At 41.1% G+C, this 23,167-nt stretch overlaps 2 protein-coding genes across 4 annotated transcripts; one reads left to right on the top strand and one right to left on the bottom strand.

The window, feature by feature from the left end:
* Positions 1-1,090: 1,090 nt before the first annotated feature.
* On the bottom strand, positions 1,091-8,994 carry LOC136435505 (succinate--CoA ligase [GDP-forming] subunit beta, mitochondrial-like). Its single transcript, XM_066429076.1, has 11 exons — positions 8,855-8,994; positions 7,357-7,501; positions 6,667-6,769; positions 6,244-6,334; positions 5,581-5,733; positions 5,273-5,362; positions 4,638-4,734; positions 3,594-3,755; positions 3,054-3,196; positions 2,441-2,561; positions 1,091-1,553 (listed from the first exon to the last, which is right to left on the bottom strand). Exons 1-11 carry the CDS (start codon positions 8,915-8,917, stop codon positions 1,444-1,446), a joined length of 1,278 nt encoding a protein of 425 aa, XP_066285173.1. The 5' UTR covers positions 8,918-8,994; the 3' UTR covers positions 1,091-1,443.
* Positions 8,995-9,200: 206 nt separating this feature from the next.
* LOC136435502 (cyclin-D-binding Myb-like transcription factor 1) lies at positions 9,201-23,030 on the top strand. 3 transcript variants are annotated; one of them, XM_066429070.1, is made up of 18 exons: positions 9,201-9,306; positions 10,107-10,222; positions 11,358-11,498; positions 11,873-11,997; positions 12,293-12,419; positions 13,005-13,081; positions 13,624-13,781; positions 13,989-14,021; positions 14,420-14,529; positions 15,085-15,313; positions 15,854-15,928; positions 16,233-16,315; positions 17,201-17,407; positions 18,592-18,833; positions 19,330-19,510; positions 19,903-20,372; positions 20,578-20,758; positions 21,839-23,030. In XM_066429070.1, the coding sequence occupies exons 2-18, from the start codon at positions 10,117-10,119 to the stop codon at positions 21,958-21,960; spliced, it is 2,667 nt and encodes an 888-aa protein (XP_066285167.1). In that variant the 5' UTR covers positions 9,201-9,306; positions 10,107-10,116; the 3' UTR covers positions 21,961-23,030. The 3 variants fall into 3 exon arrangements, with proteins under 3 accessions (XP_066285167.1, XP_066285169.1, XP_066285168.1); XM_066429072.1 differs by having other exon boundaries at positions 18,625-18,833; XM_066429071.1 differs by lacking the exon at positions 9,201-9,306 and adding an exon at positions 9,313-9,477.
* Positions 23,031-23,167: the final 137 nt, after the last annotated feature.

Here is a 23,167-nt window from a genome sequence, read left to right on the forward strand (position 1 = left end):
TTACCCGCCGTGTCATGGGTAGTTACATACATGTACATGTTAAGTTACAATGTCTCCTTGCGTAATTGTTAGACAACTTCGACTTGTTGAGGTTTTTGGAGCTCCATACCGCTGGTGCTTTTGATAGACAATCAACATAATTTTCATAGAGACCATGTTTTTTGTCAGAAAACTTAGAACTGTTGACTTAATTTGAGGTTTTTGGAGACCCATACCACCGGCGCTTATAGGCAATCAACTTGATTTAATACAGACCACGTCTTTTTGTCAGAGAACTTCAAACTGTTGACTTTGAGGTTTTTGGGCCGAGTTGACTAGGGAGATGGGCCGAGTTGACTAGGGAAATGGGCCGAGTTGACTGGGCCGAGTTGGTAATGGGCCGAGTCGTCCGACATTCGCATCGAGTACGTGCAAACCCTCGATGTACCGGGAGAAGGCTAAGTGCATCTGATGGTTGATTTTATTACACTTGCACTGACAGCGCTACTGAGAAAATAGCCACAGATGGCTGTTAAAGGTAACACCCCATTCTCCTGCGACAGGGGGTAGTGCTCGGCCAAACAATGACGACGGAGGGGTACCGGTTTCGACTTTTGATTGTTCTGGGTATGTTCGTTTGTGGACAGCATAACTCGAGAAGCTGTGGATGGATCTTTAAGACATTTGGCATGTTTGGGCAAAACGAAGGACAGGGTCGATTATGGACCAGCTGGTGGCCCTCTGTGGTACTGCAGCAGAACTTACTGGTTTTCATATCTCGTGAGCTAATTTGGTAAACCCACTCTGTTCCATGATAGTGGTTTCAAACATACAAGTATGGCATTGGGGGTGTGACAAGGAATATACATCCTTCCTGGCAAACTAGTTATTCAAAAGTGTAAACATTAACAACTATCATTTAATTAATAAACCCCTTACTAGCCTTCATTGAAGGCTTAATTTTTTAAAAGGCAGCCATCAAAACCAAGTAGCACTGAGAAGACAGTCTGCAATCAGCAGAAAAATGCAATATCAAAACACAAGTTATGGGTAGATCCTGCTATGAAGGATCTTCTTTACAGACAAAGATCTGGCCACCACTGAATCAAAGTACATTTGTAGTAGTGAGGTAAATTTAATACTGTCACTGTCATCATTCACAATATCAATAATCAATCAAATCTCTTTCCAGAGCTTTGGATATTTTTAATATAAAATCAAGTACTCGGCTAGCACCTAAAATATTTCACTACCGTTATCATATTATTTTCACCTTAAGTTCAGTGATTTTCTTTACCAGTACAATTTTAACAGTAGTATAGTTATCTGTATCTGTTGTTTACTTTGATCCCAGAGAAATCATTTAGTACTCTCACAGTGTCACAACACAATATTACTCAATTTTGTACACTTAAGATCAAGATATGCTGTACAAGACTTCATTCCGTGATTTGACGATGTTTGTTATTGGATGCTGTTGACGGCGTGCTTGGCGGCCTCGCCCATACCATCTGCAGGAATGATGGGAAGACCGCTCTCCTTCAAGATCCTCTTGGCTTCGTCAACATTTGTTCCTGAGGGAAAACAAGACGTTACGTGAAAACAAAAATAACCAAGAGCACAAATGGAAGGTTATATTTTCCAATGACAAATTTTTTGAAAGTAAAAATTTTAGCCCAACACTTTAGCATGGAGGGACACTTAAACATGGGGGGACTCTTTTGCATGGGGGATACTTTTGCAGGGGGGGGGGGATGCATTTTTACATGGGGGTGGACACATTTGCATGGGGGGCACTTTTGCATGGGGGGACACTTTTGCCGGGGGGGGCACTTTTGCATGGGGGGGGCACTTTTGCATGGGGGGACACTTTTACATGGGGGTGGACAAATTTGCATGGGGGCACTTTTGCATGGGGGATACTTTTGCATGGGGGATACTTCTGCATGGGGGGACACTTTTGCATGGGGATACTTTTGCATGGTGGGACACTTTTGCATGGTGGGACACTTTTGCATGGGGAGACTTTTGCATGGTGGGACACTTTTGCATGGTGGGACACTTTTACATGGGGGGACACTTTTGCATGGGGGGGGACACTTTTGCATGGTGGGACACTTTTACATGGGGTTACACTTTTACATGGTGGGACACTTTTGCATGGGGATACTTTTGCATGGTGGGACACTTTTGCATGGTAGGACACTTTTGCATGGGGGGACACTTTTGCATGGGGGGACACTTTTGCATGGGGGGACACTTTTGCATGGGGGGACACTTTTGCATGGGGGGACACTTTTGCATGGGGGGGACACTTTTGCATGGTGGGACACTTTTACATGGGGTTACACTTTTACATGGTGGGACACTTTTGCAAGGGGGGATACATTTGCATGGGTGGGATACTTGTAATACTGTAAAAGATGTCTTCACCCCAGAGGTTTCGCCAAAAACAACTTACCTTCTAGTCTGACAATGAGGGGAATCTTGAGGTCGATGCCCCTGGCAGCGGCAGTGATGCCGTTGGCGATGGTGGCACAGTTAACGATACCACCAAAAATGTTCACCAACACGGCTTTCACCTGGAGATCAAAGTTCCGAATTAGAAACAATGAAGAACAAGACAATCAGAGGTGGCAGGCTTCACCCCCTTACCCATGCTGCTTTGCAATAGCAGCACCGTGGATGTACATGTATGGCATCTCTTTACAATGTATATCGGAATGGTAGAAACAAACAAACACACACTGACACACACACATACATACATATACACACGCACACACCCACATGCAGATACACATACATACACATGCACGCACACATGCACATACATCGCACGCGCACACACACACAAACACACACACAAACACACACACACACACACACACACACACACACACACACACACACACACACACACTCTCCCATAGGATGAGGTAAGTAATATTATGGCAATCATAACAGCTACTTTAGACTGAGACATTGATACAGCAAAATGACTGCATCATAAAAGTTTTCCACTGAAACCATGCCATTACGCTCTGTTTCATGTACTGACAACTGTTGCCTACCTGGGGGTCAGAGGTGAGGATTTTGAAGGCCTCGAAGACTTGTCCCTCCGTCACCCCACCCCCACAGTCCAGGAAGTTGGCAGGTTCCCCTCCATGCAGCTTCACAATGTCCATGGTTGCCATGGCGAGGCCTGCTCCATTAACTGGAGGAGGGGGAACAGCTTATGAAAAATGTACTATAGAATGGTTTCAACTGTGAATCTAAAACACTTTGAAAACCTCACTTTCCTTCTACTGCGAAATAAAACCAGTGTGAAAAGAAACATTTAACGATTTTGGTGGATGTTGGCACATTGGCACACCAAATCCGTAGTGTGTTTTTGGCACACGTTTTGAGACAGATTAGCCAAAGTGGTTCGGTGGGCGTCACTCCACCATCAGGGAAGGTCGTGTTAAGTGCCTTTTCCAAGGGCACAACGTCGGGGCATAGTGAGTATCGAACTCGGGACCTGTTGACAATGAGACCATTGCTGTAACCGTTACACCACGCCAACATCACAAAACCAGTGTGAAATTAAGAGAATTTTCAGTATGCCATACCTAAACAGCCGATGTTGCCATCCATGCCGATGTAGTTGAGGTTGTGTTTGTGTGCCTGCACTTCTCGCGGGTCCGTCTCCGAGCAGTCGTCCAGCGCAAAGATTTCCTTCTGCCTGAACTCTGCATTGTCGTCAAAGTTGATCTTGGCGTCCACACAAATCACTGGGACAACAAATGACTCAGATTTATTTGTGTGTTTTTCTACTACAGTCAAACCTGGCCGAACAACAACTGGCGCAGGCAACCACCTGCAGTCACGTTCCACATTGAAACAACTTGTCGGGAGCAACCACCTGACCTCAGCAACCACTATTTGCTCAGTCCCTTGAGGGGTTGCTTAGGTTAGGTTTGAACTGCACAGGCATAGTGTGATACACTGCATGTAGGTGATACGTCAAAGTAGAATACCCGAGACAAAAACAAAACATGTCTGGAATTAGTATCAAAAACAGTCTAGACAGGACTGTTTACAAGTTGGGGGCCTTTGCCTTTGACCTTGTGCATGCGCAGTTCAAACCATCAGCTGGCTTATAGCGTGTTTGCACCCAAGTGGTTGTGAGCATCATCCGACCTGCTGGATGGATAAATCTGAGAGTTACTAGGTAAATTTGAATTTGCATATCTAATGACATTCAGGACATATTACAGAAATTATACATATGTTAATCTATAGGTACAACTTTTTCATGTCAAACCAACCAACCAACCAACCAACCAACCAACCAACCAACCAACCAACCAACCAACCAACCAAGCTAGCAACCAAGTTAGCTACCAAGCAACCAGTTAAAAGTGTTATGTCATATGCACAAACACATTTTAAATCTTCCAGTAAACGGTTGAAAGGAAGAGCATGTTTTAGCCATTTATTTGGCTAAGCAAAACATTGCAAACAATTGTGACCTATACCATACATAGTAAGGGTAGAAGAGATCATGTAGGATCACATAGTAGCATTTTTTTTCTATATGTTTGCATTAATTCTTTGTTTTTATGGTTCCTTCCCGGATTGGCCACAAATTGTCGGTTTGAGCGAGAACTGACCTCTCCCGTCAGCTGTCTCAGCAAACGGGTTGATCTCCACCTGGGTGGCGTCCACAGACAGGAATAACTGGTACATGTTCATGATCTGGAGTGTTGCCTGGGGGGGGGGGGATTTGCACAGTCTTTAGTGATGTCATATTCTACTCATGTTTTGTGATGTAATTCAATTTGTGCACACTATTTTACACATATCACTTTGTACGAACTATTCTGTGATGTCATTTTGAAGAGAATTTGAATACACTATTTTGTGATGTCAGTTTAAATTCAATCATGTCTTTTTGTGCAGTGTGAAGTAATGTTGTTTTTAACACTGCTTAGGCTACAGCTATTTAATTTCTTGGTTAACGGATTTTTATTTTCCCAAAATAAAAATAAAATTTTTTTGGGGGAAAATAAAAATCCGTTAACCAAGAAGTTAAATTGGTGTGGCCTTAGTGATGCCATATTCAACACACAGTCTATTCCAGTGATGTTGTGTTATATATACTGTTTTGTATGATTAAACCCAATTCAAAGTGAAAATGAGTTGGTTTCTCAACATCAAATTGTACACAACCCGTCTATAACTATGGAATATCTCACTTGCCACTAGCAAAACATTTGACAACAAACGAAAAAGCTATCATGGATACCTGGTCTAACTTCTCGCCTTCAAACTTGAGATTCTGAGCAAGCTGCCTGGCTACAGCTGCGGACAGGCCCTCGTGGATATCCACTGGTTGCTGTTTATACATAGGAGACAAATTCGTTATTGCATTAATTACTAGACAAAGGAGTTTGCACGCAGTGGAACTTGTATGTCAGAGATTTCTTGTGTAATTCATCTGTAATCTTAATGCCTTTCTTGCCAAAAAAACAAACAAAAAAAAAAACAAGCAATGCAAGTGTAAAAATGAAAGATCAAACAATGGCAGGAAACTTGTGAAGATTAGAGAACTACCTTATAAATACGGTCTGGTGTTTTCTCCGCCACTTCCTCGATGTCCATGCCGCCCTCTGTACTGGCGATTATGACTGGTCCGTTGGTCTCTCGGTCCATGAGGATGGCGAAGTACGTTTCCCGCGAGATGTCCACAGACTCTGCAACCATGACCTGTCAGGGGTTGATTGTGGCGACTGTTACACACATACAAATCCACACCATGCCTTTTATTTATTGTTTCAGTTTAACAAAAGCATGACCAAGTCACCTTGAAGAGGCAATGAATTATTATTTTTTGCACAAGGATGCAATTCTCGATATCTATGTGCAGATTCTTTCTCTCAACAGGGGAGCACTTAGAGAGTAAGAGCATATTCTGCCAAAAGTGGAAAATTCATATTGACTACTACTGACCATGGTCACAGCCTGCGACAGTTAACTATTTTGTCTGACCATAATTTTACCATAGGAAGCCTTAGAATGCTCTATTTATTCAAATTTTCTATTTAAAAAAAACAACGATATTTGCATCCCCAAAATTAGCTACATGTACTCAACTGTCCTTTCAATGGCCTCATCCTTTTTTTTGTCCTTTTTTTCTAGAAAAAAAACAACATGCACATACATGCACATGTACATCTTCCAGTTTGAGTTTCCCAAGTCTCAAGGGTTTGAACTTACTTTCTGCACCAGGACACCACCAGGAGGGGTCTGTTTGGTCACCAGTTTGAAGCCCAGCATGTCTTTAACCAGGGAGCCAACCTCATCTGGACTGGAACAACACAACACAGCAAAACTCAACTTTACACATTACTTTTCAAATCAAACCTCACTTTTACAATACTATCTAGTTCTTTTGTACTCAATATTCATTTGGAAGAACATATGTTATAATAAAACTTTTGTAAATATAAAACTTTTGTAATAATAAAACTTTGTCTAATGATATCATATTCAATTCATGAAATTTGAAATAAAAAGTTCACTACATGTACAAATGCCTGAAAAGGCATCAGTGAGCCAAATCATAACTTGTATATTGATAATTTACATGTTGAATGTCGAAACATTCAAAACATTCTTGGACTTCTTAATCTTACTTACACTGTGGTGAACTTGACCCCACCCTTGACCCCGTTGCTGAAGGTTCCCTTGCCCCGCCCACCAGCCAGGATCTGGGCCTTGATGACATATTCTCTCACAGGTGCTGCAAGGTGAGAAAAATGTTAAGATTGCAATAAGCATGTGTAGTATATTGTAGATGTGTTGTAGATATTGCTGGCTCATAAAAAGTAAAATAAGGCAGGTTTTCTTTCTCTGGTAGTATATCTACATGTATAAGCTAGTTCATGGTTGCTACTACACATGTGCAGTGTCAAAGGTGAAGGCCCCTCACGACGTAAACAAAACCCGTCAGGGCGTTGTTATGCAAATCGAGACAATGTCGAGACAAGAACTGTTTACAAGCCTGGGGCCTTCACCTTTGACACTGCACATGCCCAATAGCAACCGTGAACTAGCTTCCAAACATCACTCACTCACTCACTCACTCACTCACTCACTCACTCACTCACTCACTCACTCACTCACTCACTCACTCACTCACTCACTCACTCACTCACTCACTCCAACGCACTCATGAGATGTCCTGACCGGGGTCTCCAAGTTACCATCTACATCAATACGTGATGTAGTTGGAACCAGGAGCTCAACTTTGAGGCTACTACCAGCTGTCACACAGGGACATGCCTGGTTTATTAGTTATGCAATGCAAAAAATAATACTTGAACATACCCAGCTTCTTGGCCACTTCCACTGCCTCGTCTGTGGTGTCGGCCACACCAAACCTCTGCACCGCGACCTTGTAGTCATCCAGGAGTTTCTTACTCTGGTACTCCTGAAGGTTCAGACATCTTACAGGGACTGTGACAGCAGCACACTGGAGGGGGAGTGAAGAAACAACATGATGTTAGATGTACATCACATGGCATTGTACAGTATCACCACTTTATCTCCATGAAAAATGGAGATATAGTTTTGGGTGTGTCTGTATGTGTTTCCAGACTACTGTAAGCAGCATAACTCAAGAACCTCTTGATGGATTACGATGATATTTGGTAAGTGGGCGGGTGTTGTGAAGCCCTAATTCAAGGACGATTTTGGCCCCCCTGGTATCTGACCTTGGTACTGCAGCAGAACTTGATTTTTTCTATCTTTTGACCTGGACATGCTATGGTCTTGATTGTTGTTGATCCAATTGCACGACCACCACTGGCCGCAGATGGGTAAGGCTCTACTTTTGTCCTAGACACTATGCCCCATGCTGGGTCTTGTCTAGTACTAGTATCAATGCTATCATGTAGATGGAGATGTGGAAAGAGCATTAAAGGTGCCCTAAGCGATTTCAGGGGGTAAAACTTGAAATATTCTGGGGAAAGCAATTCTGTTTGGTGAGGTTGAAATTTACATTTACTTCCCTATATCAGCACATCTGCATCATTATTTCATACTTTGGGCGTTTAAAAATAGTACAGAAGCAAGCCACAAAAGGAGCATTTTATTTATTGGGTCCCCCCAAAAGTCAGCCCAGAATCCAGCCGTAACCGTTTTTTGTCGACAATCTTCGGTAACTTCCGGCCGCGTGACGTCACAATGCCCAAGCACATTGAACCATGACCACGTGATTATTTCTTCGGAAGCGTTCGGGACTTATCGGTCAGAATCGTGCATGTTCGGAAGATTTGAAATGGTGGTTAAAAAAATCTGTTCCAAGGTTATTGCAGTGAGAAGTCATCATACTGTCTAGTATTGTATTACTACTCTTGTTTCAACTGCAAATCTAGAAAACACTGAATGCCTTCTTCCCCTCCTCCTTAACTGCAAAATTATGTCCCTGCGAACTTACGCAAGTTATTTACAACTTACATGTGTATCAAAATAGTTTCTGGCCTGTGCACATAGGCAGGTAGGCAGTATATCATAAGTCTTGTGTGCTTAATATTGTCTACTTTACCTTTTCACCATGTCACTACAAGCTAGTTCTTCATGCCGGCAACACATGTACAGCTGCACGTATGCACAAAGAAGTTCCATACATGCAACTTGCAAGGCCTTGGACCGTTTGAGGACACATAATATTTCGGAATTTCTCGTTGCCCACGTTTGCACAGCAAACTCACTCAGGGCCCTTTTCCCAGCTAGAAAGGCTAATCTGCGCACATAAATCTACTTCTGGGTTTGTAGTTAAAGCAATCTGTTCTCTACGAGTGGCAAAAAAGCCACAAGTTCTTACCTGCTTCTGCAAAAGCGAGGCAAAACCGCCTACACGGGAAATACTCTTCACTAGAGCCGCCATTTTCCTAGGGCAAAGGTTAACGACCTTAGAAATCTCGGGTCAAGTTGATTTAAATCTCGAGGATTATCGCGAGAACCTGCGAGATGAGCCTGTGCACAGGACTTTTCTTTCACTGTGACCTGCAGCAAGGAAATAGTTCAAGAATAAATTTAGAAAAATAGGTATAAATGTACATTTTGATAGCAAAATATTACATCAGCTATAATAGTATTACTATCATGTTACATTTGATGTCTTGAATAGAGCAGATAAGTTATGAAGGATGATCATAAAATTGACGCGGATGACTACGTCCCGGTGAATTTTCCGGGCAGCCGTCGGTCTACATCCTGGTCCTGGTGTTCATCCTGGGTCTTGACGCCGTAAAGTTCCCGGACGAAAATCAGGAAGTACGCGCGAGTTTTGAGCTACACCTCGGCTCACCTGGGTCCCGGGCCCCGGGGGGAGGGCCCGAGGGGATTTTCAGGGGGGAACAGGCGGGATGTGTCGGGAATATGGCTAGGTTGACCTTGCTAGGGGAAGACAGACATAGTCTGGCTGTCATGGCGCCGTTCTTTCCGGTAGGCGGCTTGGGGCTGAGGGCTGGCTGGCTAGCGAACATGGGAATATTTTGTGTACGGATAAGGACGTGTGTGTGACATATGTCATAAGCGTTCCGTTATGTTTTTAATTTCCGATTGTTGACATGATGACAAAACCTTATTTTTGGGGAAAATGACATTGTATATTTATGTAAGGATGCCGTTTTTTGTTGTATGACTAGCATTGGCCAAGTTTTGCAATACAAAAGAATATGTTGTAATCAAACGATCAGCGATAATGAATTAAGACATTGGGCCTCAATATTTTAGGCTCGTATTATCTCTCTGGCAAGAAGAAAATTCAAACCTTTTTATCACATATTTTGTTTTATTATTATTTGTTTGGATTTATTACAAATTATGTGAAAGAGAGAGCAAAACGGGAGCATAAGCACCCTTACATAATTTATTTTTGTTGTGGATTAGAAAATTCATTTTGTATAGAAGAAAAGAACGAAAAAACTTGTGGTATCTGAATGCGTTAACGTTATATATATATATAACATAGCTTCATTTATGTTTTCTTCTGCAACTTGCATGTCATAGGTGGGTGACTTGAGACATATGTAAAATATGACTATTCTGATAAAAACTTGCTATTGTTTCAGGTGTGTCGCTATGGACGGTGCTCATGATGTTGGTATAGACCTGGACATGAGCGTGGATTGTCTTGCTCACAATAATGTTCACCCAGACAGTCCCCAATCCTTCAGCATGGAGCCAGGTCAGTATCCATAGCTTATTTGTCAGAAATTACCTGTGCAATGGCAGCCAGTGCTGAATTACTGCAGAGTTTACATTCACATAATTAAATATACATCGGATACAGATTTGCTCCACACTTGCACTTTGTGGAACTGTCGCAAGGGTCTGGGAGGCTGCCATTCGGCGCCAGCAGGTGACCTCAACACGACCTTCCCCAACCGAAGTCAGGTACCCATTCACACTTGGGTGGAGTGAGGAAAGTCGTGTAAAGTACCTTTCCCAAGGGCACAACAGCGGGGACAGCTGTGGTTTTGAACCCTGGACCTCTTGGTTCTGGGCAAAACACCCTACCGATTGCACCACACGATGCCACAACATGGCTTATATACATTGTATTTCATTATAGCCTCAGCATTCACAGAGCGTTACCTAAGGCCTGTTGATTTGAATATATGGACCAATGACATCTGCGCATGCATAAATTTGTGTCTGTTTCCAAAACAAAAAAGGTTCTCAGCAATGCTGGAAATCATACAAAGCTACAGCTGCAGAATGAGAAAATACATGCTGTGAATTGCAAAAGAGATTTTTCGGAAAAGGGATACTAATGTCGTAGAATACCAAAGTCAATTCCAAAGGCAAAGAAAGAAGATGTGAACGAACAAAAATGAAGAATCTGTTATTTGGTTAGATGCCAGAAGTTGATCAAAACAGTTGAAGGAGGAACATTATTAGTTTGAATGAAAACGCCAAACATGGTTGGATATTATTTGCCTTTGTTCTGACTCCATATCGTTTTCTTATTACTTTTTTTTCTTGTTGTAGGCTAAGTTCTCGTTCAGTAATAAGAAAAAGATGTAATAAGAAAACGATAACTTGGAAAAGAAAACAGCCGGAAGGAGCATGCAAGATATTATCATCTTCATCTGTAGGACAGGTTGTGTGTTGTGGCTTAATGGATTAGCAATACTGCTGTTCGCCCACATAGTCTATAATTGGGTCTACATTTCAAATCCTGACAAAATTCATAACCCTTTCATGATAACATGAAAGAAATGCACCAGAAGCACTATATTTGTAGCTTCCTAAACTGGTTTGAGGTGGACCAATCAAAAAGATTAAGTACTTAAATGCTGCTTTGTGATTGGTTACAGACAGTGGAGGGGAGAAGAGGAAAGGTGATGATAACAGTGATGATGATTATGAAGATGGGAACCCTGAGAAGAAACTACGGATGAACCATGATGACTTCAGGGATGGGTACACCACTGTAGAACACCTCGTAGGGGTGACCGGTAAGTACATAGAACAGCCATTTCTGTTACTATAAACTCATTATCTTTTGTTGCTGTTGGAATGTAAAGGAGATTTTCAAGCTGTTTTCAGTTTGAGGTTTGAACAATTCTGTACTTAGTAATACGATGGAGATTCATATTGAATATTCATGGTCATGATTTTCCATTGGAGAAGTCGCCACCAGAAAAAGGAAAAATAAAACCACTACGAACATTTCATGATTTACAGTATATTTAATCTCCAAGCAGATGTTGGGTTGGAAGATCATGACATTTTCTGGCTGATTCCAGTTTGCAGAATTTCTTTAAACTGGTGAATACTTTTTAAGAATTTTGAACATGTATCAAAAAGATTATATGATTTTTTTCTTCAGGTGACCCGAGTTTGCCCACAGATGAAGATGACCTTCAGCATGTGTCAGGGTCGACCTTGGAGCAGGTGGAAGATTCCATGACGACAGCTGTGCAGCTGGCTACGACCTCTGGACAACAGATACAGGCAAGGACTGGTCCATTTAAAAGGTTACAGAGGGGTGGTCTGAAAATTACCTTTATTGTATTGACATATTCTGAAGAATTATGATATAACTGAATACACCAAGAGTTGTAATACACAATAAATGGCCACAATTTTAGGGTTGAAATGCAAAAATTGAATAGTTTTCAGGACTCTGTTGCCACTCTTTTTCCCAAAGCAATGTTACTTTCCATTTTCCTGTCCACTGTAGAAGAAGTTATTTTTCTTGATTGTTTTAAGTTCTCCACCAATCGTTGCTCTGTTTTCCCTGTCACAGCTGTTGGAGGTTTCTGGGATGGACAGTTCACCTGCCACGCCCTCCTCCGACAAAACAGAAGAAGCTGCTCCAGTTAATCAGGCGTGGTTCACTACTAAAGAGGACAAAAGCAGTCTACACGGCAAAGGTACAGCAGTACTTCCAGGGCTGTCTCCAGGACCCGTCCCTCCGTCCCGGGACGGAAATGTGCTTGTTGGGACGGAAAAAAATTTCACCTTGTTCGTCCCCAAATCAGAACTTTATGACATGAAATTGTTGATAATGTAATCTTCGTAAGTTTAAAATCACGAATTTTACAAGGAAAATTCAACACATTGGCGCCCAAATATTGAGTAGGACGGAAAAAAATTGAAAGCTGGAGACAGCTCTTAGTACTTCATACAAGAACAATCTTCTATACCTACTTACAGAACGCCAGCAGCTTGGAATGGTCATTCTTTTCAGTTTAGATACTTATTGTATAAAAATCTGACACAGTTTAGTTTTATTGCTAATAGTCAATGTTGCCAGCATTTTTACTTGAGTAGAACATATCACAGACTTGTTGTACTGATATTTGCTTCTTATGCTAATGTAGTACAAAGTACAATCATATATTTTTATACATCAGTTTCTGTCTTGTCGATGTTGACTCTTCTTCATCATCACAGAAGATAGAAATTTGAGCTACATAAAACCAATATGTTTTTCTCTGTACCTTTTTCCTCTTCAGGCCATAGCTGGAAGCAGGGGATGTGGTCTAAAGAAGAGGTGGAAGTGTTGAAAGCCAACATTGGACACTACTGTAAGGTATGCATCAGAATACAGACTTTTTTATTGTGCTGTTTTTAAGGATACTTTTGTATGTTAATTTAGTACACTACAGTCAAGTTTGTGTTATACAAGTTTTCAGTCAAATCTTGAGAGTTTTCGATAAATCTTGCTCAGTGTCACTGACGAAAAATAGTGGACGCTACTTGAAACGTCTGACCGTTTCCAAAATCATGTCCAGTTGCTTGAGTAACTGCTATTTTGTGCAAGTTTTCATTATTTTGCATTGGAACATATGGATTAGGTAAAAGCTCCATCAGCAGAAAAACATTTTGATATTAGTACTGTGAATCTGGAAACTTTTGTGGCATTTTTATATTTGTGATTTTCACAATGATCTTTCCATTGCAAATTCATGACACCGTGGATATGCATTTCCACTGTTTCAGAGAATCATTTCAAACACGAGTTTCAAACACTGCAAAAACCTCCCTTTTCCTCCTTCCATGATATATATATATAAAACCACTGGGAAAATAAATGCATTTACAGTAGAAGTGAATCATTGAATTTTTCTGTAGGACCACAACATTGAGGATGCTGCTGAGGTTGTTTTCGAGATGTCCAAAGACGAGAGGAAGGATTTCTACCGCACCATTGCTAAAGGACTGAACAGACCGCTGTTCGCCATTTACCGTAGAGTTCTCCGCATGTACGACAACAGGAACCACGTCGGAAAGTAAGACCGAGATTGAAGTTTGAGTATTTCTACATGATAAATGATTTTACTGATTTTATACTGCTTGTAAAAGTTTGCCAAAAGAAATCTACTACCAAGCCAATTCTCCCTTGTTTCTTGTGTATAACATATGAATTAGATTGTACAATTTGAATTTTCATGTTTTTTTTGTTTGTATAAATGTACTTTTATCCCTTTTGTTTCTAGGTATACTCCAGAGGAGATAGAGAGATTGAAAGAGTGAGTATAATAGGGATATTGCTGTATGCTTTACCTAAGACATACATTTTAGTTGTTCTGTGTCTATTTTAGTTTTTCTCATTTATGAATGATATTAATGATATAGATTATCAAAAAGTAGAGAAAATGTCATGTTGTGTGGTGACATAACCAATGGTTATTATATTGATATATAAAGACAATTCAAGCTCTACAACTAGATAAAAATCGGAGACTTAATTTCGGACTTGACATCCATCACTCTCTTCTTCAGTGTCACTAAAGTTCATCCGGAATTAAGTCTCTGAATTTTATCCAGTTGTAGAGTTTGAATTGTCTTTATGTATTGTTTACCTGAATTTCTAACCTTCATAAATGTTAATATTGATAGTTATTGACTGGCTGTTGTTGGTTTGCAGGTTAAGACAGAAGCATGGGTCTAACTGGGCTGCCATCGGGATAGCCTTGGGTCGTAGTGCCTCGTCCGTCAAGGACAGGTGTCGCCTCATGAGGGACTCCTGCAACTCAGGTGCGTACCGTAAAATCTCTTAGTTTTGCTGGGCAAAATGTACGCAACTTTTTTAAAATTTGAGCCAATCAGTGTGACTTTTGTTTTTAAACAGCTCTATGGATATGATATTTTGAATTGGCAGGGATAAGTTAAACCAGTTTGGAAGAAAATGTCAAATTTCCTTATAATTTTCAGGATAGAAGCTGACAAAAAGCTGTTAATAATGTTATCATTACTATCATAGCTTTATGATATTTCATAATTATATAGCACATCTGTGCTAATTCTATGACTATGAGAATGACAGCATAATTTGTCCAAAGCAAGTTTTTTAGTAGTGTGCACTTTGTTATTTACTTATTTCCTAAAAAATGTTTGAACTTTAAATCTTAAATTTCTGAGGTCAGGATTAACTATTTCTTGTGTTTTCTTAGTCTGGCATCAATTTTTTTAAATTTTGTTGTTTGATTATGTCTGGCATTATGTCAGATCAATTATGTCCTCCTACATGTCAGTACGTATGTTAGAATCTCCATGTTTTGAGTATATCTAACTTGTCTTTTTGATACGCAGGTAAGTGGAGTAACGAAGAGGAACAGAGACTACAAGAAGCGGTTCACGAAGTAACGAACACGATCCACGGCCAGCCCGTGACGTCCGGGATCTCGTGGGCGGAGGTGGCCCACCGCGTCGGCACGCGCTCGGAGAAACAGTGTCGCTCCAAGTGGCTGAACTACCTGAACTGGAAACAAGCTGGCGGCGACGATTGGACCAAGGAGGATGATATGGCTCTGATTCACAAGTATGACATCTACAACTTAAATAAAACATTACCTGAAACTGATTGGAAAGATTATAAGGACACAGTAAGGTCTCCATGGACAATTTCACACAAAAATCTTCTAAATCTTGAAACATTTTGTGTTGGTTTTATTTTGGTGGTTTTTGTGCTGACCTCACCACTGCAAAACCATGAGACAGAGTGACATAAATATATGTTTCTAATTGTGTCACTACTGTAGTAAAGAAGTGTTTCTACTGCAAACTTAACTTATCGGCACACTGAAGTAACTGTTTGGCACCCAATTCCCTATTGGTTGCAGAGTTAGGCAGCAGGGAAGTTAAATATCAATAAGTTTATTGCAAGTTCTTGCCCGTAGGCTAATTGCAAGTACATGAAACATGGAAGGACGGACAGACAATTGGTAACATTATAGCATGTGACTATTACAGCATGTTAAAATTCAGCAAAAACCTTTCCCCTCCTACTGCGAAGTAAAGACCCTGTTAAGTTTAATTGTTGTTAACATCAGTTCTAAACAGGCGCTTTTCTTCCCCACAGAGTGGAACATTTAGACACAAAGGATGACACTGACATCGACTGGGTGAAAATGGCTCAGGGTTGGAGCAGAATGATGTAAGTCATCTTATACCTTATATACTCTTATACCATAAGAGTCATTGTGCATTGTGTAGTTATCAGCATTATATGTATTCAGTCCATAAGGAGCACTTCAATTTTGCAAGAATTTGGGTAGTTTATTTTTGGCTAGTAGGAGAACTTTAAAAAAGAGATAAAATCATCAAAAATTGCCGATATTTAGTCATACAATGGGCAAGCATATTATAGTATTTGTCTTTAAGTTTGTACCATGTGTTTGAAAGAGAGGAAAGGAAGCTACATGATCATGGCTGTTTTATTGCCCCCCTCCCCCCTACAGAGTCCGGTCACCCCAGTGGCTGCGGAGTAAGTGGTGGTCACTCAAGAGACAGATCGCTGACCACCAGAACATGGACCTGCCAAGTATGTCCTTATCACTGATTGGGGAATGTCTGAGGCAGAAAACCAATCCTGACTGTCCATCTTAATTAGCAAGTCAACCAATGAGTGAATGGCAATTAGCAGTTGAACCAATGAGAAAGTGCCTGCATATCTGTCAACTATTTGCTTTTTTATGTTTTTGTTTTGTATTTCTATGTTTTGACAGGTGGGTTGGGCAATAGGATGGGTCTATCGCAAAACCTGTGCAATTTACATGTATGGTTTGTGATAGAATGTTGAACTAAACTAGTCACAGTCATAGCAGAAGTGTTTCATTGTCTTCTTCATCCTCTCCGTTGCAGGCAAAAAGTGTTTTGTATTATATTGTATTGTAACTATTACTACAATGAATGAAGGTGAGCTAGAAGGATGAAAACATGTTGCAGAATGTTTCCAATACAGGATCATCTATAGTTTATGGTCAAATGAATAGCTAAGATTGAACTGAATTTTTTTTTCAGTTACGATTGGTTCACTTATGTAGCGATTGCTTTGACTGTTTATTTGTCATTTCTGATTTATCTTGATATCTGGTAAATTTGCCACACTGGTCTTGGTCAGTTACTTTTTGTTTGCATTACAAAAACTAATCCTATTTGTAACATCTACTACATTGTAACATAATTCCACCAGGGTACCTAATTTCGCCACGATGAAAGGATAAGTCCAAACCGATCTCCAACCCAACGTCCCCCAGTATAATGCACTCCTATACATGTGTATATCTAAACTAGGCATACTTGGGGGTGCTGCACTATATATGCACTAGAGATCTTTCAAACCCTCTTTTTTTCAAAGTGGCAGATTTATGTAACCCGGCAGATTAATGTTAATGGTGGTTAAACCTTTCATTTGTTCACTTACTAGCCCTGGTGCAGTGTCTGAAGACCGTGTTCAGCGACACGGTGCGTTCGCGTAACGTGCGCTCGGACATCACGAGAATCAAGGTGACGCGGCTGGACGGGGTGAACCGTGACATCCGGGGGGAGCTTCTGGTCAACGGCGGTCCGAGCCACAGCCAGGACCTGTCCAACATGGCCACTGTCCAGCTGCCCATTCCTGTCCCTCAGGCTGGTAAGGACACGTTGACACAAGGTGGACCTTCACCCCGACCAATCGAATCACATGAATCGCATTGAAACTCAGATTCGTATCAGCCATTTCACAACAAATCGCTTTCTAACTTATGTTAATGACTACATCTGACCAAACAAACTCGCTAGTGAGATGGTGGAAGGTGTCAGCTTCCAAAAGACGTTTTCAGATTGACAATTTTGGCACTTTGGAAGTGATTGAATCCGCCCGCGATTTTTCTCTAAACGTTAAATCGCGGGCGGATTCAATTACTTTCAAAGTGCCAAAATTGTCAATCTGAAAACGTCTTTTGGAAGCTGACACCTTCCACCATCTCACTGATGAGTTTGTTTGGTCAGATGTAGTCATTAACGAAGTTAGAAAGCGATTTGTCGGGAAATGGCTGATACGAATCTGAGTTTCAATGCGATTCATGTAATTCAATTGGTCGGGGTGACCTTTGGCTAGCTTTGTGCAGAAGTATCGTAAGGTTGTATTTTTACCTGTAAGATCACAGATAAGGCCTACAGCGATGCTTTATTTCTGTCTGAACATTTTATATTAATCATGTATGACTTATCGTTTTGATATGCACCTTTGCAAGGTCAAAGGCGAAGGTCCCTAACTTGTAAACAGTTTCTTGTCTAGACCCTGCTTAATACATGTCCAGATGTGTTTGTTTATGTCTCTTGGACCTTCAAATTTGACATATCACACACAGTGCATCACACTTCACATGCACAGTTTAAATCGTGAACTGGCCTATTAGTCTAAGAGCTCCCTAATTCCTAGTTTCTTTTCAAACTTCACCTTTAAATGGTAACATAAATTTCAAATTTTGGAGTAATAAACCAAGGTTGTGTTCGTAGTCAAGTGGTTAGCGATCTTGCCTCTGGAACTAGAAGCCCCGGGTTCGATCCCGGGTGTGTCTCTCACCCGACATGCATGCTACCGGTAAGGGTCGCAGTCCTTAGGATGGGACGTTAAGCCGTGGTCTACTGTTCATTGTGCTTGTCGAAAAGAGCTTGAGGAATTTCCCCGATACAATGAACCTGTACATACTGTACATAGCGTCTGTCTTCTCTGTCACAACCAGTGGAAGAGTAGTTCATCTGTTCATTGAGTTCATATGAGCTAAACTGGTTGGAGATGACTTTCCTTTCCTTATGTTAAAATCTGTTAAGGTGCAACAGCTACAATCACTACCACCACTGTAGCTGCCGCTGAGCAAGGCAACCAACCAGTGCAGCCCGAGGAGAGCCAGCTCCTAGCTGGCACCTCCTACCAGTCCTTTGAGGTACTGCAGTCCACCATGCAGCTGACCCCCACCAGTACCCAGGGCACCTACATCCTGCGCCCGTCCTCCGGCATGGTGTACACAGCCACACCCACTTCATCCGACCAGATCATTGTTCAAACTGTCCAGGTATGGTTGTTATGTTTGTCTAGCCTTTTTACCACCTATACAAAGTCTTTGTTTTCATCTGTGTGTTTTTGTTTGTGTGTGTTTGTAGTTATTTGACTACATTGTCAGTAAAGTGGTAGGAAGTTAGTGACTGGGAAGACTTGCTGGAGTGGCTGGAAGTATAGTTCAGAGTTGGTAGAACCAGTCACGACTTAACAGTCTAGTTTTTTGCTGTTGTTTGTTTTGTTTTGGAGAATGCAAAGGCAATGGGGAAAAAGCAAGAAGAAGACAAATCTGTCTTTTGCTTAAACCAATCTTCTGATTGTTGCTAAGATATAAAAATTTGAAATCAATACAGGTTTTAGAAGGTAAATGTCAAGCTATACAGTCAAGTTCACAGTCATGACATACTATACGGTATACATACTAAACATTTCAAACAGTACAGACTGTAATTGTTACATGATAAAATAGTACTTGATAGTGAAAAGTTGATGTGTGAAACTGTTGTTCCCAGACTGACCAACTGGCCAGTAATGAGAATGTGACCGTCCAGCTGACCCCACAGTCTGACCACATCATCATCAGCACCTCCACCGGTCAAGACCACGACATCACCACCACCCTCAACACCTCGGACATCGCCGCCATCAGCCAATCAGGACTCCCCGATCAGGGCATGGGACACCCAGATGACAGTATGTGTGATTTGCATACTTACTTTACTTTGATTTGGTTTGATTTGCATAATATACTATAAATGCAGAAATGTTTGCGGTAGTTTAATGTTGGCGGTTTTCGCGGTGAACTCTTTACCGCGAACTTAAAACCACTGGGAAAAGCCGTTCCATTGTGCTACTATTGTTTCAAATGCGGACTGAAAACCACTGGAAACACTCCATTTTCTCCCTACCGCAAAATTAAATCCCTGCAAACATTTCTGCATTTACATTATCTCTGGAAATTCTTGAAAAATCTCCATTTTAGAATAACATTTTTTTCGAAATCTTGTGAAAGCTTGTTAAGACAGAACTCTGCAATGTAAAGTTTGTATATAGTTTTGAATAACTACTGTTTAATTGTGTTACAGGTTTAAATGAAGTCTCCCAATCAGAAGACCTGTCCTGTAGCAGCCACCTGCAGGACAACGTCAGCCAATCACAGTACAGTGAGGATTCCAACATCAGCCAATCAGATTACGGCAGCCATGCATCTGTCTGCCAATCAAGTTACAATGCCCACCCCATCGCCAGCCAATCAGATTTTACTTCTCATGTTAGAATCTGTCAGTCTGATATAACCGGACATGCCACTATTAGCCAATCAGATCTTAGTGCCGAAGCCATAAGCCAATCAGTGATAAGCTCCCAAGATGTCATCAGCCAGTCACAGCTTGGAGAGCAGCCTGGCAGCAGCCAATCAGAGCTGGATGCACATCATTCCATTAGCCAATCAGATCTCGAGGACCACAGCCACATCAGCCAATCAGGGCTCAGTGATGATGGAAGCATAACAACTGCACACCTGCTGCCAGACAGTGGGCACTATGTCACAGCTGAGGTAAATACTGTGCTTTAATGTTCTTTGATGTCCCAACTGATGTCTAATGATAAATAAAAGACATATTACACTTTGTAATATTTATGGAAAATGTGAAATGCCACCTTTTTATTGAATGGTGTGTTGAAAATCAATCTAAAATTTTTGCAGAGGACAAGGAATTTTGTGGTCAAACTAGCATTCACACACATATGTATGTTTGCAGGGCATTGTGAGCACCAGTATGGCGGATGTGAGTCAGTCTGAGGGACTAGATGTAACGACCTCAGCGTCCACTCACTACGTCATCGTTAGCGACAACGTGACCTTCGTGCAGTCCTCGACGTCTGATGTGGATGACGGACAGCTGTCAACCTCTGATGTCATACCATTTGCAACTCTCACAGGTGTGATGATTTAATGTGGGAATCTTTGTGGGAATCTTTGGCTGGGTTTACATATTAAGTACACATGCTCGTAGTACACTCAGAGCGCACTCTAAGTCTGATTTAATGTGGGAATCTTTGTAGGAATCTTTGGCTGGGTTTACATAAGTACACATGTGCTTGTAGTACACTCGGAGCGCTCTCTAAGTGTGCTTCAAAATGTGTGTGTTAACCCAGCCTTTGTGTAGTAAAGATAATAATAACAGTTGGATGTGGGAGTCACAGCACCATAGTATCTAAACAAGCTTTACTGGAAGCTGTCTTCGTGGTTTTTTTTCTATAAAAATCATGATGTTTCGCTTGTACATCTTTGTAAAGCTAGTCGTCGTATGACTTTGCAAGCTATCACATCTAAAACATGTAACAAGCCTCCAGAAAGGCAGTATCATTGTCTTGTTAAGATTTACATGCTTACACTTGCAGTTCATAAGGAAGCTACTAATTTCAGTTAAACCGTTTGGCACCCCATTCATTCTCTATTGGTTATAGAGTTAGGCAGCAGGGAGAAGTTTAAGAGAATTAAAGACTCAAAAAGTATGCCACAGAATCCTGTTACATCTCTTGAACCGTCTGCACTTAAATTTACTCCTTGAAACAAAACCAAGAATGAATATCAGAGCTGTGAAAAATGCTTGTGGCATCGCGTGGCGCAATCGGTCGGGTGTTCTGCCCACAATCGAGAGGTCCCGAGTTCGAAACCACCGATATGCCCCGATGTTGTGCCCTTGGGAAAGGCACTTTACACGACTTTCCTCACTTCACTCAGGTGTAAATGAGTGCCTAGCTTCGGTTAGGGATGTCCCTCGGACAGAACGTTAAATGAAGGTCCCGTGTTTGAGAATCACACCTCGAGCATGTTAAAGAACCCACCGCACTTATCGAAAAGAGTAGGGGTCCTTCCCGGTGTGAGTGGTTCAATATCCTACAGTCCTATATGGCCACACATGGGTTCGGCTAGTTGGGTAACCCAGGCATGTACATGCTGAACCAATAAATAGATAAAATAAAAAATGCTTTCTGAATGTTGTTTATTTTCTCCAGGTCCCATCCTGCAGCACTCTGACCCTGACCTTCTGGCCTCCTCCTCCGATATGGTCCAGCACGACCTCACCTCCACCACTCACACCGACGACGACATGGCCGACTTCAGAGGGGTGAACTGAACAAGCTCCAGTCTCTCTCAACTATCCCGTAACGCCACACAAACTTCATTCTATGGATGGCTAATTCTAAATCTCCATTCTCTCATGCCATGGTTGTGTATATATCAAGCAATGGCCCTGATGTACAGGCCTGTGATCCACTCAGCTGTCACCAACCAATCACATTGTCACATACGGTCAAGAGGCAACGTGATTGGCTGGTGACTTTCCCTCCAAGAACATAAGAGGGAGTATTTGATTGGCTGACAGCTGGCCAGCAGTATAAACACATCAAGAAGGATGGATTTCAGGCCGGGCTGGTCTGGCAGAAGACGATGAAAAATCTTGTGAGAGTGCATAAAGAAAATCAATCAGACATGAAGAGGCCGAGATTTTGAAATTGCCAACATGACAAGAGAATAAAAATAGGCAAATGAAATCATGCCATCCGTAGAATCCAGTTTGTGTTGCATAATATATACTACATTACATAGATATAGTATATTTATCAACTGCAATGTTGCCTTGCATAATAGGTATATCATAGTATGTCTATTAACTGACCTAAAGAAGTATACTGCAGAGAATGAAGGAGATTTTAACACAATGTTCTCATACAATATCTGCTGTAAAATGCTTGTGATGTTTTACTACTTTCTTGAATGGTAAAAGCATAATTCATGATAAATGAATGGTAATATGATTTGTTTCTTCTCTGGATTTTGTTGTATTGTGCATTATAATTTCAGAAGCCTAGGATGACTATGACATGCTGTATTCCCTCGTAACTTAAGTGTCATATCACCAGATGTTGTTGTTTTATTCATTGGATATATGAGAAGTACTTAGTTTTATTGAATTTATTTATTCTTGTTGCTATATTCCCCGGATACAGAATCAGACATTTTGGTCATTGTTGCTAGAATATGACACCTTGTCATGTATGATTGAAGATGTATATTAAAAAGGAAACTAAATATAAGTGTGGGGAAGATTGTTATAAATGACATACAGTACTTGGAAGAAAGTTGACTTTATCAATTGTCGTTATCTCTAATGTTGCTGATTGAATTAAAAGACAAGAAGAAGCATTGGTTGGTTTTAGCTTCGAAAGTTTTTCCTTCGTTTGTTTATGGATTACCAGACACCCACAGTTGACTTTCCTGTTTTTTTTACTACCCTCAAATTCTCTGATCTCCAAGCAAATGTAGCAAGGCTATGGATTGTT

This window comes from Branchiostoma lanceolatum, chromosome 5 (genome assembly GCF_035083965.1).
Source record: "Branchiostoma lanceolatum isolate klBraLanc5 chromosome 5, klBraLanc5.hap2, whole genome shotgun sequence".
NCBI lineage: Eukaryota > Metazoa > Chordata > Leptocardii > Amphioxiformes > Branchiostomatidae > Branchiostoma > Branchiostoma lanceolatum.

What these genes read in the sequence shown, in the direction of transcription:
- LOC136435505 (XM_066429076.1), bottom strand. Translation starts at nt 8,917, where the DNA reads ATGGCGGCTCTAGTGAAGAGTATTTCCCGTGTAGGCGGTTTTGCCTCG. An exon ending in TGGCAACATCGGCTGTTTAG is followed by an intron (nt 3,197 to 3,593) that starts GTATGGCATACT and finishes CCCCTCCTCCAG; the next exon opens with TTAATGGAGCAGGCCTCGCC. An exon ending in TCCTCACCTCTGACCCCCAG is followed by an intron (nt 2,562 to 3,053) that starts GTAGGCAACAGT and finishes TTTGATCTCCAG; the next exon opens with GTGAAAGCCGTGTTGGTGAA.
- LOC136435502 (XM_066429070.1), top strand. Translation starts at nt 10,117, where the DNA reads ATGGACGGTGCTCATGATGTTGGTATAGACCTGGACATGAGCGTGGAT. An exon ending in ACACCTCGTAGGGGTGACCG is followed by an intron (nt 11,499 to 11,872) that starts GTAAGTACATAG and finishes TTTTTTCTTCAG; the next exon opens with GTGACCCGAGTTTGCCCACA. An exon ending in CCAGAACATGGACCTGCCAA is followed by an intron (nt 16,316 to 17,200) that starts GTATGTCCTTAT and finishes TTCACTTACTAG; the next exon opens with CCCTGGTGCAGTGTCTGAAG.